A 17,736-nucleotide genomic window follows, 5' to 3' on the forward strand; every position below is an offset into this window, starting at 1 on the left:
TAATCATTGCCAATCATTGAAATAATTAAGCACATGGTGTGAAACGCGTCTGCTAATCCAGTCTGTCCTGTGTGTTCCTGTGTTTTGATGTTGGACCTTTGACTCTGCAATAAATCGTCTTTCTACTACTAGAGGTGCCGCTTTTTTTTCTCTTTATACATATCTCATCTGTGGAACAGCAAAAATGCCTTCCTTAGTCCTGGAATCCATTTATTCTTTGAAACCTCTGTCACAAATGCTTTCACAAAATTTTTCATTAGGCTAAAACGGAGGCAAAAATATTGTTGTTAAGTCAACAGTTGGCTCGTGTGCCATGTTTCTCTGTTCTGGAACCAAATTCTTTTGGAGTGGCCATTCCTTTGTAAATACAATGAGGCTCTCTTTCACAGTTGTCCCATTTGCACAAATAGCAGTGCTTGGTATACCTAAGCTGCATCCCAAGCAACAAAATCACTACTTTTAGATCTCCTCCGATATTCCAGTTGTACTTTGTGTACTGGATGTATTTCTGCATTAGTATTAATGTTTTCATATGTTTTTCATGTGTGCAGCATAGCCAACTGGTATTGATGGGGTACATTGCCATTGTATAACAAGAAAGCCTTGAGGCTTAATCAACAAAGTGATGCATTCTATTGGGTCATGCTCACAACCCAAAGCTGAGAACAAACTATCAATATCCATACAGAAAACAAGGCTGTTAACCTGTGCAAAGAAATGTGTTAAATCATCTTGTTGCTTTGAAAAACAGAAATTTTCATATCTGATGATATAGACATCATCCTTGCAGTCTTAGACCCAAGACTTCTAGAATCAGAAGTAGCAGAGAAATTGGCTTGGTTAAAGCTTAGCAATGGGTCCTGATGATATTAATCCCAGAGTTTTAATAGAACTTTGAGGTATAGTTGGACCATAAGGTTAACATTGTAATCAATCTCTTCTAACAGGAGAAGTTCCCTATGACTGGCGGACATCTAATATTGTGTCTGTCCACAAGAATGCTAGCAGGATAGAAGCTGGAAATTTCAGGCCAGTTTACCAACTGTTTTAATCAAGTTAATATATACGATCATTGATCACTTGAAAACACACAACGTGCTGCACCTAAAACAGCATGGTTTTACTGAGGACATATCTTGTCAAACTAATCTTATTACAGTTGGGTATCCTATGTGTGGATGTTGCTGCATTGTGTAAAGCTATTTTTACATTTTAGAATGGGGTGCCTCAAGACTGTCCATAATATTAAAGGGTGCTTGATTGAAAAAAGGTTGAGAAACACTGGTCTATCCCATGCAGCCCAAATTTTATGATTTTATTTGGGAAAATTACGACTGAGATCTTAAGCTTAAATAGTTGAAGGACATTGTTAATTAGGAAACGCCATTGACCAACAAAGGGGGATCTGGCATCTTCCACTTAAGCAGGATGGCTTTCCTGGCATATTAGAAAGCATAAAATATAAATAATCTGGTATGATGTTGTCACGTACCTGGAGATGGAGCCTGACGTGGAGAGGAAGGCGATCTCTTAGACCTCCGGCCTAGTCCCTCTGATAATGCAAACAGGAGGCACAGAATCCTGGAGTGGCACGAGTTCAGATGGTGAAGGCTGCAGATGTGAGGTCCGTGCATACTTGGATGCAGGCTGGATCGTGACGCAGACAGCAGGTACTTGGCAGACTGACTGGTCACAGGCAGCAGAGGCTTAGCAGGCTGGCAGATCACAGGCAGCAGACACTTTGCAGGTGTCACGGAACCATGAACCAGACGTACAACAACAGATAAGTGAAAATAAGAAGGCTTTATTGAAAATCAAGCTGTAAAGCAAAAGTCCAAACGGATGGCAAAACCGAAGCAGAGTCTATGCGAAGCCAGAGGTCAGGAGCCAGGAGGGTAGTCAGACGAAGCCGGGATCAGGAACCAGCAGGGAAGTCAGACGAAGCCAGGATCAGGAACCAGCAGGGTAGTCAGACGAAGCCAGGATCAGGAACCAGCAGGGTAATCAGACGAAGCCAGGATCAGGAACCAGAAGCAGCAGCAGTCTTAGAAGCATGTGAACACAGGGGGACCAAGCAAGGAACTGAAGCCACAGACCTCCTATATATATGAGCTAGGCATCCCGCTCCTCCCAGTGGGAAGGAGGAGCCGCAGAGTGGGAGGCTACAAGAAACCCAGAAACCAAGATGGCCGCCAGCACATGTCAAACGAAGGAGAACAGCAAGAAGGTAAGACCATGACAGTACCTCCCCCTCAAGGGCCCCTCCTCCGCGGAGTAAAGAACGGTTTCTGAGGGAAGCGTGCGTGGAAGGCACGGAGCAAGGCAGGAGCATGGACATCTGCGGAGGGAACCCAGGAACGCTCCTCTGGACCATAACCACGCCAATGAACCAAAAACTGCACCCGACCGTGGACCAGGCGTGAGTCCAGGATATTGCTCACCTCATACTCCTCACGATTGCCCACTTGGACTGGACGAGGCCGAGGAACCGAGGAAGTGAAACGATTACACACCAGTGGCTTCAACAGGGAGACATGAAACACGTTGGAGATCCGCATGCCAGAAGGAAGCGCAAGGGCATAGGCTACCGGGTTTACCCTGCAAAGCACTCGGAAGGGACCAACAAAGCGAGGCGCCAGCTTGGGAGTGGGCACTCGAAGGTTGAGGTTGCGGGTGGACAACCATACACGGTCTCCGGCCTGGTAGAAAGGAGCAGGCGCTCGTCTGCGATCAGCCTGGAGTTTCTGGCGCTGCGCAGCGGCCTCAAGGGACTTCTGGATCTGTACCCAAGAAGCACGTAGGACGGAAAGGTGATCCTCCACAGCCGGAATATCCTGGGGAGAGAATACCTCCGGTAACACGGCAGGTTGGAACCCATAATTGGCCAAGAAGGGAGACGTCCCAGAGGAAGAGTTCACCGCCGTGTTCCTGGCAAACTCAGCCCAAGGCAGGAGGTCAACCCAATTGTCTTGGTGATCGGAGACATAGCAACGAAGGAATTGCTCCAAGGCCTGATTGGATCGTTCTGCGGCCCCATTGGACTGAGGGTGGTAGGCCGAGGAGAAGGAGAGATGAATCCCCAACTGGGAGCAAAAGGCGCGCCAGAACCTGGACACAAACTGACTCCCCCGATCCGACACAATCTCCTTGGGCAAACCGTGCAACCGGAAAACCTCCCTGGCAAAAATCGTGGCCAACTCCTGTGCAGAGGGTAACTTCTTGAGAGGAACACAGTGGCACATTTTGGAAAACCGATCCACAATCATGAGAATGACCGTATGGCCTCGGGATGCAGGGAGGTCCACAATGAAATCCATCCCCAGGTGTGACCATGGACGCTCCCCGGTGGCTATGGGTTGCAGAAGGCCCAACGGAAGGTGCCGAGGGGACTTACTCTGGGCACAAACGGAGCATGCCGCTACATATGCGGCGATGTCGGAACGTAGGGAAGGCCACCAGAACAGACGTGAAACAGCCCAGGACAGCTGATTCTTTCCAGGATGCCCCGCGGTCTTGGAGTTATGGTAGGTTCGCAACAACCGAGTGCGCAACTCCTCAGGCACAAAACATCTGCCGTTGGGTCTCCCAGAGGGAGCACCAGATTGAGCCGCCAAAATCTGCTCACCCAGGGGAGAGGTCAGGCAGGTGCGAATGGCGGCCAGGATCTGATTCGGAGGTATGACCGAAGTCGGAATCGACTCCTCCCTGGACAGGTCGGAGTACTGCCGTGATAAGGCATCCGCCCTGATGTTCTTGGAACCGGGTAGGTAGGAGACCACGTAATTAAAACGTGACAAGAACAGAGCCCATCTGGCCTGACGTGGTGTCAATCGCTTGGCCTCAGAAAGGTAGGTCAGATTCTTGTGGTCCGTCAGGATGAGGACCGGAACCACCGAACCCTCGAGCAAGTGCCTCCATTCTTTAAGGGCCTGCACGATGGCCAAATAACTCCCTGTCACCAATCTGATAGTTGCACTCCGCGGAAGACAGTTTCCGGGAGTAAAACCCACAAGGAAGCAGAGGACCCTCTGGTGTTCTACGCTGAGACAGAAGGGCGCCTACTCCCGTCTCAGACGCGTCCACCTCGAGGACAAAGGGCAACCCAGGGTTGGGATGCGACAGAATCGGAGCCGACACAAAGGCGGACTTTAGAGCCTCAAAAGCTCGGATGGCCTCGAGCGGCCAGACCTGGGAATTACTGCCCTTCCTGGTCAGATCCGTGAGAGGCTTGGCTAGCATGGAAAAGTCCCTGATGAACTTCCGATAATAATTGGCGAAGCCCAAAAAGCGCTGCAGGGAGCGAAGACCACTGGGCTGGGGCCACTGTAAGACAGCCGAAACCTTCTCAGGATCCATGGAGAACCCCTCAGCGGAAATGATGTAACCTAAGAAGGTTACCTGGGATCGGTGAAATTCGCATTTCTCAAGCTTACCGAACAGCTTGTTCTCTCGTAACCGTTGCAACACTCGTCTGACATCCAGAATGTGGGTCTCCATGGATTCAGAATATACCAAGATGTCATCCAAATAGACCACCACACACTGCTGCAACAGGTCACGGAAAACATCGTTGATGAATTCCTGAAAGACTGCGGGCGCATTGCACAACCCAAAGGGCATAACCAAGGATTCATAATGACCGGTCCTGGTGTTAAACGCGGTCTTCCACTCATCGCCCGCCTTGATCCTTACGAGGTTATATGCCGCCCTCAGGTCGAGTTTGGTAAAGACCGTGGCCCCTTTAAGGCGATCGAACAGCTCGGAAATCAAGGGTATCGGGTAAGCGTTCTTGATCGTCATGCGATTGAGACCCCTGTAATCGATGCAAGGCCTCAACTCACCGCCCTTCTTTTTCACAAAGAAAAATCCAGCCCCTGCCGGGGACGAGGATTTGCGAATGTGTCCGCGTGAAAGCGCCTCCTTCACATACTCCTCCATGGCCTCATTCTCCGCTACCGACAGTGCATAGACCTTGCCACGAGGAGGAACGGCACCAGGTTGTAACTCGATGGCACAATCGTATGGGCGGTGCAGAGGTAGGGCAACCGCGCGCACCTTATCGAATACATCCCGGTACTCCTCGTATTCAGGAGGCAACAGAGAGTCCGAGGAAGTACACAGCAACTTGACAGGCCCATGGATGCAACTAGCCCCACACTGTGGTGACCACGAGAGGATCTCGGCCGATCTCCAATCGAAAGTCGGATTATGCTTCTGGAGCCAGGGGTACCCCAAGACCACCGAGTAGTGTGGAGACGAAATAACCTGGAAGCAGACCGACTCTCTGTGAACGGCACCAATGGCTATCCCCACTGGAAGGGTCTCATGAGTCACGTGTGGCGGCAGAAGGGGTCTGCCGTCTATCGCCTCAAGAGCCAGTGGAGAACCTCGGGCCTGCAGAGGAATGGAATTGGCGGCAGCGAACACACTATCAATGAACAAACCACCAGCACCAGAGTCCACCAACGCCTGGGTCGTCACTGAGCCCCCGACCCAGGAGAGGACAACAGTGATCAGTGGTTTGTCAACACGGGAAACCGGGGACGAGGAGACTCCACCCAAGATCTGCCCCCGACAGGATCTCAGGTGCGAGCGTTTCCCGGACGGTTCGGACATGCCAAGCGAAAATGCCCACCGAGACCACAGTACATGCATCGGCCCTCGCGTCTCCGGAGTACCCTCTCCCCCTCGGACAGGCGAGCAAAGCCCAGCTGCATGGGTTCATCCCCAGCCAAGTCATCCCCAGGAGGCGTGGGAGGAGAGGGAGGCACGGGTGGGACAGCAAAGGTAGGCGCCAATCTGTTAGGAGGCCTCCGCAGACTCTCCTTAAAGGAAGGTCTCTCCCTGAGTCTGGTGTCAATCAAAATCAGGAAAGAAATAAGAGACTCGAGCTCCACTGGTAGGTCCTTAGCTGCAACCTCATCCTTCAAGGCATCCGAGAGACCATGAGAGAAAGCAGCGACCAGAGCCTCATTATTCCAGCCCACCTCTGCTGCCAGGGTACGAAACTCAATGGCGTATTCAGCTACGGATCGTGAACCCTGTCTGATGGACATAAGGAGCTTCGCAGCAGAGGCAGCACGAGCCGGCACATCGAATACCCTCCGAAGAGAAGCAACAAAACCGGAAAACTCGGCAACCACCGGATTGTTGTTCTCCCATAAAGGGCTGGCCCAGGCCAAGGCCTTGTCCGAGAGCAGCGAAATTAAGAAGCCCACCTTTGATCTCTCAGTAGGAAAGGCATGTGGCAGCAACTCGAAATAAATGCCCACCTGGTTGAGGAAACCTCGGCACTGAGTTGGCTCTCCCCCAAAGCGCTGTGGAAGGGGGGCAGAACCGGTCATACCCCGAAACACCGCAGGCGCAACAACAGGTGTCGGGGTAGACTCTGGCGCAACAACCGGAGCGGCAGTAGGAGCGGGCCCAGGAGCGACAACCGACCCATCGGCAACGGGAGCGAAATGAGCCGTGCGTTCAAGCAGGATTTGCAACGCCACGGCGAACTGACCCAACAGGTGATCCTGCTGATCAAGTCTGGCAACCAGCGTGGGTAGCGAGGATGGCCCTGTACCGTCAGAATTCATGGCTTGGTCCTAATGTCACGGAACCATGAACCAGACGTACAACAACAGATAAGTGAAAATAAGAAGGCTTTATTGAAAATCAAGCTGTAAAGCAAAAGTCCAAACGGATGGCAAAACCGAAGCAGAGTCTTTGCGAAGCCAGAGGTCAGGAGCCAGGAGGGTAGTCAGACGAAGCCAGGATCAGGAACCAGCAGGGTAGTCAGACGAAGCCAGGATCAGGAACCAGCAGGGTAGTCAGACGAAGCCAGGATCAGGAACCAGCAGGGTAATCAGACGAAGCCAGGATCAGGAACCAGAAGCAGCAGCAGTCTTAGAAGCATGTGAACACAGGGGGACCAAGCAAGGAACTGAAGCCACAGACCTCCCATATATATGAGCTAGGCATCCCGCTCCTCCCAGTGGGAAGGAGGAGCCGCAGAGTGGGAGGCTACAAGAAACCCAGAAACCAAGATGGCCGCCAGCACATGTCAAACGAAGGAGAACAGCAAGAAGGTAAGACCATGACAGCAGGCTGACAGGAAGCAGACAGCAGGAATAAGGATGGCCAGTTGCACAGCAGGGTTGGGCAAGCCGGGTCGGTAACTAGCAGGCATGTCAGGAACAGAGCAGAAGGCAGCAGAGTAGTCGGGTTCAGGCTGGAGTTGGCAACGGCAGACAGGAGGATAAAGCGGAAACGTTGTCGAGGAGCAAGCCAGGGGTCAGTTCGGGCAGAGTTCGAGCATGGTCAGACGGATCAGAACAGCAGCAGAGTAAAACACCAGGAACAGGAAACAGGAAGCTGTAGACCATAAGGCAAGGTCCTAGTGGAGCAGAGGTGTTTATATAGGCCATTTGGCGCCACTTATTGGCGGGCGTGGAAAGTGAACAGGAATCCAAAGTCCATAGGTTTGGCTAAATAGGCTTTCTCCGTTGGTTAACAAACACTCTCCGTCTGCACATAACTATGTGCCTGCGCTTACTTCTTCTTCACTATCAGATGTGTAGTGGTAAGGGTGTCACAAATACCCAATATAAACATGAGTGGTTCCATATTTATTGGCAATGTGCTCACAGTTCCCGCCTCAGAAGCTACCCCCTTCCAGAACCCCATGCAGATCTTTAGTTAGACCTCATTTAAAATATTGTGTCCTGTTCTGGTGACCTCACTTACAAAATTATAATAAGACAAAATAAGTCCAGAGACAGGCAACAAGAATGATTAAAGGTCTGAGGGATAAAACGTATCGGGAGAAACTTCAGAAACTTAATAGGTACAGTTTGGAGGAAAGATGGAAAAGGGGAGACATTACTGAAACCTTTAAATGTATTAAGAGTGTAAATAAGGTTCAAGAGGGCAGTATTTTAATTATAAAGCTAAAATAAAAAACACAGGAACATGACCTCAAAATAGGAAGAGGAAGGTTCAAAATTAAGCTTAGAAAGTATTATTTTACCAAAAAAGTAGTTAATGCTTGGAGTAGATTTCCATTAGAGGTAGAAAGTCAGTAACAGTAGGTGGATTTAAACATGCTTAGGACATAGATCATAGACAAAATAAAAATGGGATAGACTCGATGGAACACTTTCTGATTATTGTCCTTGTTCAAGCTGGCTTCTGCATTGCAGCATCTGTGTCTGTTTTGTCGAAGCTCCATTGCTCTGGTTTACCATTTCCTGAAAAAAATAAGGCAATTTTAAAAAAATACAGAAAATATGTTGAGCTTCTTCAGGAAATACACTTCCAAAATTCCTAACTTGCTCAAATGTGGATACAGCATATTACAGTTTGCCCACTTAGACTATCTTTTTGTGAACCAGCGAGACCTTCCGAAGTTGTCCTCCTCAAACATAGGAATTATCTCCATTTCTGATCATGCCCAGGTCTCTATATTTTTGACGCTGGGGGATATGTTCCCCAGAGCCTGAAGATGGTGAACGAATGAGTCTCTACTTCAGGAACTGGCAGTTCATTCCCTGGTGGAACTAGAACTAAGGAGGTTCCTTTAGTAAAATACCTCATCAGAAGCTCCAACCTTGACCATGTGGGAAACTTAAAAGTGCGTACTGAGGGGTCCCTTGATCCAGCAGGTCCAAACACAATATTCCCAATGCACACATTCCTGAGAAATGGCTGTTAGATGTCAGTGGGTGCTGCGGGTGATAAAAATTCTGGAAGCATCTACAGTCAGGAAGAGATTGAGGCAATCCATTTTACTCCTGACACTGAGAAAGCGTTTGGATTTCGACACTGTCATCGATCACCTGAAAGAGATAAAGAGACTGAAGAAAAGACAAGTTGATCTTGAATTGCATGAATAAGCTCTATCTAAATATCACAAAACAAGGAAGATCCCAAGAGGCTTCCGAATTAGAAATCAGCCTACGATCGATCAGCACAACGTGAGTTCTGTGAAAGGTGGTGTGGGGTATCGACCCACAACTTGTTGAACTATATGCTTCTGGTTATTGAGGAAGTAAAGGTCCAGCTGTGCCAAGTTAGCCGTGAGCTTAATACACTGCAGCTTTCCATACAAGACAAGGATAAAGAGACAAGTGCAGTACAAGAAATTGACCAAGATTACTGCAAACAGTGTAAGTGGGACAAATTTAATCAGGTGAACCTGGATTATCAGGAGGGAAGGGTGTACCCATGGTAAACGGTGTCACTTGGCCCAGGAGGAGAGTGCAAACTTGCTCTCTTATCCAATAGACCACAAAGGTGCAGTCCATCTATCACAACTGTTAGCTGCCTGACTGCGAATCCTTCAACTGAGGGTAAAGCCGTAACTTCGGACAGTTCTCCAGCACCCACTACTGAAAGCAACGTTCCCCAGGGGTTGTGGCGACAAAGAATCAGGAGTGGCAACAAGGGGCAACAAAAAGTCACGGCGCCCACCAGACTCCAAGTGGATGGCAACAAATGGGCAGACAAGCCCAGTAATCAAGTTATCATCAAAGAGCATTACAGAGGGTGTGTCGCATCTCTTATCCAAAGAACTTTGGTTTTGCAAGATTTAACCAATTTGATTTTATAGTTGACATTTTTCTATTTGAGAGATCATTAAAGATTACGTTCTTTTCCACACAATTTGCACAATGCCAACAGCCAAGGGTGTGAGCTGAATTGCTTGAGGTTGCCCTGCCACTCAATTCGGTTGCTGCTGGAACCTTACGTAAGTTTTACAAGCGACAGATGTAGTTGTATCTTTTATTGTGGATGCTTTTAACTTGTTTGTGCACTTATATGCTAATGAGTCATCATTTAAAGAAAAATTTCTCCTGTGAATCACTCCTGTGACCTGCTTTTAGCAGACAGCGGACTGTCATCACAGACTCGGTCCAGGCTCAGGAAAGATCGCGATCATTTGGCTGGGATCTGCCCACAAGCCGCTGAGGGCCTGAGCCAGCCGCTTCCACCCCATTCACAGCCCAGCACTCAAGTGAGCGAGGGTGGGAGCAATCACTAGCTCTCTGCTCAGGGAGCCCTGGGAACCTAGCAATCCGTGGTGTTTGATTTCTCGGTTCTCAGTGTTAGAGCCGGCAGGGGACAGATGTACAGATGTGGGATCGGACTGAAGCTGCATCCAGCTAGGTAGGTATGATTCTTCAAAGTAAAAAAAATTCTCTTTTAAATACTACACTATGAGAGATTATCTTGTTGGTAGTTCCTTACAGATTTGAATGCTGTTATTACCTCTCATGGAGAGGAGAAGTATAGCTTTACCATACCAACCTGGGAGAGAAAGAAAGAATTGGTAACTATGTAACAAGCTCATATGGCTGTTCTATCCTTAGACTGCATATTGTTGCAGAGAGTTTTCAATCTCTGTATGGTGAAAGGACCCAAACAGCTGGGGGGTTTTACAAATTTTATGGTGAAGGATTGAGTAAGGAAACTCTTGGAATTTCATCTGTGTAACAAGCTCATGTGGCTGTTCTATCCTTAGACTATATATCATTGCGGAGAGTTTTCAATCTCTGTATGGTGAAAGGACCTACACGACTGGGGTTTTTACAAATTTGATGGTGAAGGATTGAGTAAGGACACTTATGGAATTTCAGCTGCTGTGATATTCACACAGACGTGACATATCAGTGGAAGAACTGATAATTATTTTTCTTTTACTAACAGAGTGGTACATTGTTTTCACATATTGTATGGTGGACTTCAAATACATATTTTAATTATTGAGCACAGCAAACAAAAAGTAAGGTTTTTTTGGTATGAATTTAGTAATAAACCTGGAAAGTTTTTAGCAAGAGCACTTTGTGCACTTCTTACATCCCTTTGACGGAGGCTGAACAAGATCTGAAGGTCCATACCTCCCATGGAAACCTTTATCACTTACTTGTATTAACAGAGGCATGGACTCCAGAGAGCTATAATTTTGCCCCTGTACAAATTATTAGTAAGACCTCATCTGGAATATGTAGTTCAGTTTTGGGCTCCAGTTCTCAAAAAGGATAAACGGGAACGGGAGAAAGTGCAGAGAAGGGCAACCAAACTGATAAGTGGCATGGAGGAGCTCAGCTATGAGGAAAGATTAGAGGAACTGGATTTATTCTCTTTTGAGAAGAGGATATTAAGGGGGATATGATCAACATGTATGAATACATAAGGGATCCATATAGTGATCTTGGTGTTGAGTTATTCACTTTAAGGTCAACACAGAGGACTAGAGGGCACTCTTTGTATCTAGAGGAAAACCGATTTCATCTCCAAATACGGAAAGGTTTATTCACCGTAAGAGCTGTAAAAATGTGGATAAGACTCCTTCCAGAGGTGGTTTTGGCCGGCTCGATATATTGCTTTAAAAAAAAGGGCCTGTATTCTTTCCTAGGTGTACATAATATAAATGGGTACTAATATTAATAGGTAAAGTTCATCCAGAGAATATCCAATTTCCTCTCGGGGGATCAGGAAGGATTTTTTCCCCTGCTGTAGCAAATTGGATCATGCTTTACTGGGGGGGGGGGGTTGCCTTCCTCTGGATCAACTGCTGGTATAGGATTGTGTATAGGGGATTGTGTGGTTGGATTTTCTTTACTGTTTTTTGTTGCTTGAGCCAGATGGTCTTTTTTCAACCTATGTACTATGAAGACTTGTATAGATTACCTTCCTTGGCACCCTAAGGGACCTCACAAGAAAAATTCAAGAAAAAAACACATTTATAGTTTTCGGGTATGCCCAGCTGTCATCAGAAGCGAGCAAGGCCTTAGAACACCTGATCACTGGGGAGGAATTTATGATGGCTCTCAAACAAATGAAGCCTCAGCCCCTGATCCCAATATCTTCTCAGCTTGTTTTTTAAAAAAATCTATAGCAATTTCTTAGCTCCTTTTTTGTGACATCCTATAGCTCTATTCTTGAGGGGGCTAAGCTTCCAAAAGATGCTCTAAGAGCACCAACTGCCAAGAAGCAAGAGAAGAACAAGAAGGGGGTGGTGGAGACCACACTATGCTTCTTGTTTACTTGCTGAAGGCCCATATACCGTACTCCAGTCCTGCGCACTCTGCCTGTTAAGTGGGCAGAACCTTCATAGCTTCTGACATTGAAGACCTGGAAAAAAACTGGGATCTGTGAGAACACATTTGGGCTCTCCCCACTAAGGCATACATAGCTCAACTGAATGCCACTGTTGAACTCTTTGAGTCAGGCTATAGAAGGGCTCCAGGAGGGCACCACAGCCTTGGGCAATAGAGTAGAGACCCAGGAATCTGAGTAGTAAGATCTTCTGCATTATATCTAGGCCTTACAGGAGAAAAAAAAAACCTGAGGATACATAACTTTTCTCTGGATTTTTTTTATTTATTTTTTTTATGCACTATTTATTTGAAAAGACAAACATTGAATATTTAAAATATATAAAGAGAAAGCTCCCGCGCTTGTGAAAATAATAACCTCTGTGTAAATGTGATCAAGTAGTGTTTACACAAACTCAAATATGCTGGGGCCTAAACAATCAAACAAATCATATAAAGTGAAACTATATTTAATCTAGCCGCGCATTACACCCAAAATATACCTGAGTGAATCATTATAAATATACATTGACAATTAAATATTGACAATGAAATAATGACAGTAATAAAATATTTGGACTCCCATTCATTTTATATTTTATTACTGTCATTATTTTATTGTCAATATTTCATTGTCAATGTATATTTATATTGATTCACTCATGTATATTTTGGGTGTAATGCACGGCTAGTTGAAATATAGTTTCACTTTATATGAAACATTGAATATTCACTTTGATAGTTTGGAATTTTCTTTTTGTATAAGCATTCAATAACATATATGTATGTACTGTATGAAAAAATATACCAAGGTATATTGCGCGCGCCAAGGAATCTTCTAGCAATTATGATATATAATATAGGGTGCAGCCGCTGCTATACAGTAAAGGATAAATGAAAGATTTAGCCTTAATAATAAGGCCAGCTACAGCGCTTGCTGAATAAAACCCTAGTGGTGAAAACTAGTAATGGTTCACTAAATTGACAAATTATAAAATACAAATAATATATGACAAGTGAAAAATATCAGTGACTTTTACAAATAAAGAGAATCCAAATTAATCAATATAAAATAATAATAAAGATATAGTGCATATATGCAAATATGCATGTATCAAGTCCAAAGTGACTGATTGTGCCCAAATAGTTGAAATAATAAAGTCCTTGAGTGATTGTGTTTATCCGATAGCTTCATAAGTGCAGGTGCCTTACGGCATTAGGACCATTCACGCCTAATTGCCCCCTGGGCTGGGATGGGTTCCCCTGTAGATTACCAGTGGACTGGTACAGGGTTCTTACTCTCACCGGGGCAAGCAAACCAAGGGTATATAGGAGAAGAAAAAAGCTCCAGATGGTGTAGTAAGATTAAATGTTTATTGCCCACAAAGCGGGTTAAAAGCAGGTAAAATAATACAGGTGCTAAAAAGCATCTGTCAGCGGTCAGCTAGCGAGCTGCACGTCCTCTCTGCAGAGTAGCGAGTCGAGCTTCCGGCTTGCGTTCCACCTGACGTGGCGTAATTACGCTATGCGTTTCATCACTTCCTGTGACGTCCTCTTGAGGATTACATCTTTAAACAAGCAAAAAATTGGGGGAGCAAACCCTGAACATGTATATCTAAAGCCGGTGCAGCTATGGACCAAGCAACATGTATATTAAAAAAGAATAGCGCACACATGCAAAAGAAATGACTATCAAATATGGAGACAATCCATAAATAAAAATGGGGATTTAGTCCCACCATATGGCCATATCGTGCTCAAGCCCACCAGACTTCTGAGGTTGAGCATCCCACCCCCCACACACACCTGTACTCTATCAGAGTCCACTATCAAGTAGATATAGGAGGAGTCCCTTGTAGTGCATTAGCACATCTATCCCAGCAAGGAGTGTTGTCTCCAAGGGTTAGAGAGGCTGGATTCACCCCTTTTTTATGGATAGTGTAGGACCCACTGATAATGGGGTACTTTGACGCAGTGGTGGGCTTGAGCACGATATGGCCATATGGTGGGACTAAATCCCCATTTTTATTTATGGATTGTCTCCATATTTGATAGTCATTTCTTTTGCATGTGTGCGCTATTCTTTTTTAATATAGGATTATATCTTTATTATTATTTTATATTGATTAATTTGGATTATCCTTATTTGTAAAAGTCACTGATATTTTTCACTTGTCATATATTATTTGTATTTTCTAATTTGTCAATTTAGTGAACCATTACTTTATTTCACCACTAGGGTTTTATTCAGCAAGCGCTGTAGCTGGCCTTATTAAGGCTAAATCTTTCATATGTATGTATTGTGTTAGAATTGTCACGGATTTATATGCATATGCACTTGTGGGTAGAGGTTAGGACCATAAACCTTACACTAATAGTGTTTTAGATATTTTATATAAGCTTATATGTTTATTTTATCTACCCTCTACATCTATAAAAGGGTTTTAGTTCAACTACAAGATAAGGTATAGACCCTGCACTATAGATATATGTTTTTTAGGAGAGGGAATAATATCTATTAAAATATAACAGTGCTTCTTTTTGAATATACGGAATGCCATGTGTTGATTTTATTTTACTTACTTTAGAAATTGATGCAATGATGCTTGAATTAATGAACTTACACCATAACCTCCAGGCAGAAAAATATTGTCTTAAAATGTACAGTGGCTCTACTCCTCTCAGAAGCAGGGACAGTTGTGGCAGGAAATGTGTAACCTGACTGGATATTGTCCCATTCCAGAAGATACTTATTTTCCACATCCATGGCACATTTACTGCTAGCTGTGTTTGGCAAATGCTACCATAGTTGCTCTCCCATCCCCAAAGGAGAGTCACCATTGCTGTACACAAAAGATATCCATTTCTCCTTTGTGTCACTTTTGTCTGTTCTGGAAGGCCAGTTTCTCTTTCTTATGGGTTTGATACACTGTGGTGAATCTCTATGCCCCAACTCGCAGACTGTTAATTTCATTTCCTCCACCCTGAAGAAATTGGCAGAATTCCGCGTAGGCTTGGTGTTATTAGGGGGGGAGACTTTGTAATCTAACACTAGACCTTAACATAGATTCCTTCTTCAGGGAAAAAACATTTTCCTTTCGGACATTAAAACATGTTAGGAAGCTCCTCCAGGACTTACATTTGGATAGCTGGAGGGTTATGCATAACAAGGTTGGGGACTCTATAGCTACTATTCTAAAACATTTGATACCTATTAATACATACAGTTAAGTCCATATATATTTGGACACATACACATTTTTAGTTCTTTTCAGGTATTTACCAAAACCTATTCAAGCTATAGTCATATAATGGATATCGGCTGATGGGCACACACTCAGGTTTAATTTGAGGGTATGTACATCCAAATCCAAGGGAAGGGTTTAAGAATTACAGCTTTTAAGAATAGCTATCCTCCTTTTTCAAGGAACCAAAAGAAATTGGACAAATGAAACAAATTTGCGGTTACACCAGATACTGACTGGTTTTTGGACCCCCCAATACAGTAAAACTGCACATTTTAGAGTGGCCCTTTATTGTGGTCAGCCTAAGGCACACCTGTGCAATAATCATGCTGTCTAATCAGCATCTTGATATGCCAAACCTGTGAGGTGAATGGATTATCTCAGCAAAGCAGAAGTGCTCACTAACACAGATTTAGCCAGATTTGTGAACAATATTTTAGAGAAATAGGCTTTTTGTGTACATAGAAAACGTCTTAGATCTTTGAGTTCAGCTCATAAAAAATGGGGCAAAAACAAAAGTGTTGCGCTTTTTTATAATTTTGTTCACTGTATAATACATGGAGGGGTTAAAGCACAATAATTATAACTTACAGTATAGCTTCATTGAAAAACACATCTTTAGACATCTCTGCCCTTTTTATATACTGACTGTCATCATGCTGTAGAAACACAGCTTTGCTGTGAACACTTATTTTACTTTTTAGCAGCATCTTATGAACATTTATTGTTCCTTTTTTTTCAGGAAATGGATGGTGATGTCTTTGAGAAAAAGTATAATACACTTGGATTGGACATACTTCAGACTCAAGAGCTATATTGTCGGGAAGTTCTCAAATTATTGCCTGGCCAAATGGCTGTGATCAGTAACGGACGGGTAAGATTGTTATGTAGATTAGGCGCACTGCTCTCTAGTTATAATGTGACTTTTTACATCTTTTATTTAATTTTAAATATCACTTACCTGTTCTGTGAGGCCCAGAGTGTTAACGCCTTCCTTTTCTCTATGCCTCGACTGTGGTTCCATTAAGGCTGCCTACTTATTACTAAACCTACCACTGACACATATATTATGTGCTTATTATATGCATTAGTCATCGCTGGCAGGCCTTTAATGTACTTTGGAAAGTTTTATGTTTTCCCCAGTCCCTAAACTCTTCTGTTTCTAGCGGGCGTATGGTTGTCTACAGTTAAAATAACAATTTAAGCCAGCAAAAAGCATGCGCTCTGCTCTAACCCTGACCACACCCAAAGTTTATCTCTGTGCACTAAATAGCTATGACTATAGGGGAAAAATTTCCGCGCTATTGGAGGAATTAAGTAAATAAATGACTGCAGCCTACCTCAAAAATATAGATAACTATATTTAGTGAATGTGGGGAAAAGGGAGGTAAAATGGCGCTGTCAGGCTAATAAATAGGAAATATAAATATGTCTTATAAGTGCACTGGTGATAAAGTGAATAAAAAATCAAGGTATATAAAACCTAATATGGTGACTCCTTAAAAAGTGTAAATATGTTTAAAAGAAATTAGTAAAGAAATATATGTATATATTATCGTGGTAAATAAGTGAATAAGAAAATTAAGATATAAATAATTATTGAAAATCAATTCAGTGTGTGATCTTAAAGGTGTATATATGATTTCATACAAAATACATTAGATAAATAAAGTGATGTTTTCAATATCCTCCATAAATAATTAAGGTGCTAATTAATCAAATATATATTGTGCTGGTGAGCCAAACAATAAATAGCTTTGTATAAATCTGTACACGATCAATTCATAAATAGTGTCCCAGCAATTTAAATAACATAAATAAATAAATAAATGTAAAAAGAATATATAGAAAAATTGTCCATATAAATAGCCAAATATTAAATGGTGCTGCAAATATAATTGAGTCCCAAGATGGGAAACGAAGCGGGGATTTAACAGGAAAAAATGGATTCCAGGAGTTCCAGACTGATGGGGGTGCTCAATACAGGAATAAGTGCTCCCCTCCTATTACTCCCGCACTCACCAGATGGTGGTACCCCCACAGGGGTAATCAGCGTTTGGGGTGACTCTCAAAGGTCCCTCCGAAGGCTGGCTAGTAATCCACTTAATCCCGACTTCATATGCTGTATTTTTCTCCAGGGGAAAATTGATGAGAAATCCCTCCTCTTAAAGTACTCCAATATATTTGAGAGATCCGGATGAGGAAAGAAAAAAGGGGCTCCAATAGTGAAGTATTGCAAAAAATAAGTGCTTTATTCATATAAATTTACAATACTCACATTCATTAACAGAAAAACGGTGCATGTATGTCCTAGGGACCGCAACACCCTCGTGTAGCGGTAGTTCCGGGACGCGGTGCGTTCCACCGGCCGGATGTGCGTCTCAGTCAACAGGAAGCGGAACTGA

At 44.3% G+C, this 17,736-nt stretch overlaps 1 protein-coding gene across 3 annotated transcripts in view; it reads left to right on the forward strand.

The window, feature by feature from the left end:
• UGGT2 (UDP-glucose glycoprotein glucosyltransferase 2) overlaps positions 1 to 17,736 on the forward strand; it is a gene marked incomplete at its 5' end in the record, with an annotated part of 753,177 nt that overhangs the window by 452,903 nt on the left and 282,538 nt on the right. For all 3 annotated transcript variants that reach the window (XM_082245311.1, XM_082245312.1, XM_082245313.1), the window contains one exon: positions 16,074 to 16,205. In XM_082245311.1, coding sequence (XP_082101437.1) covers positions 16,074 to 16,205 — 132 coding nt within the window. The remainder of the gene's footprint in view (positions 1 to 16,073; positions 16,206 to 17,736) is intronic.

Source organism: Pelophylax lessonae (assembly GCF_965119305.1).
Source record: "Pelophylax lessonae genome assembly, chromosome: 2".
Lineage (NCBI taxonomy): Eukaryota > Metazoa > Chordata > Amphibia > Anura > Ranidae > Pelophylax > Pelophylax lessonae.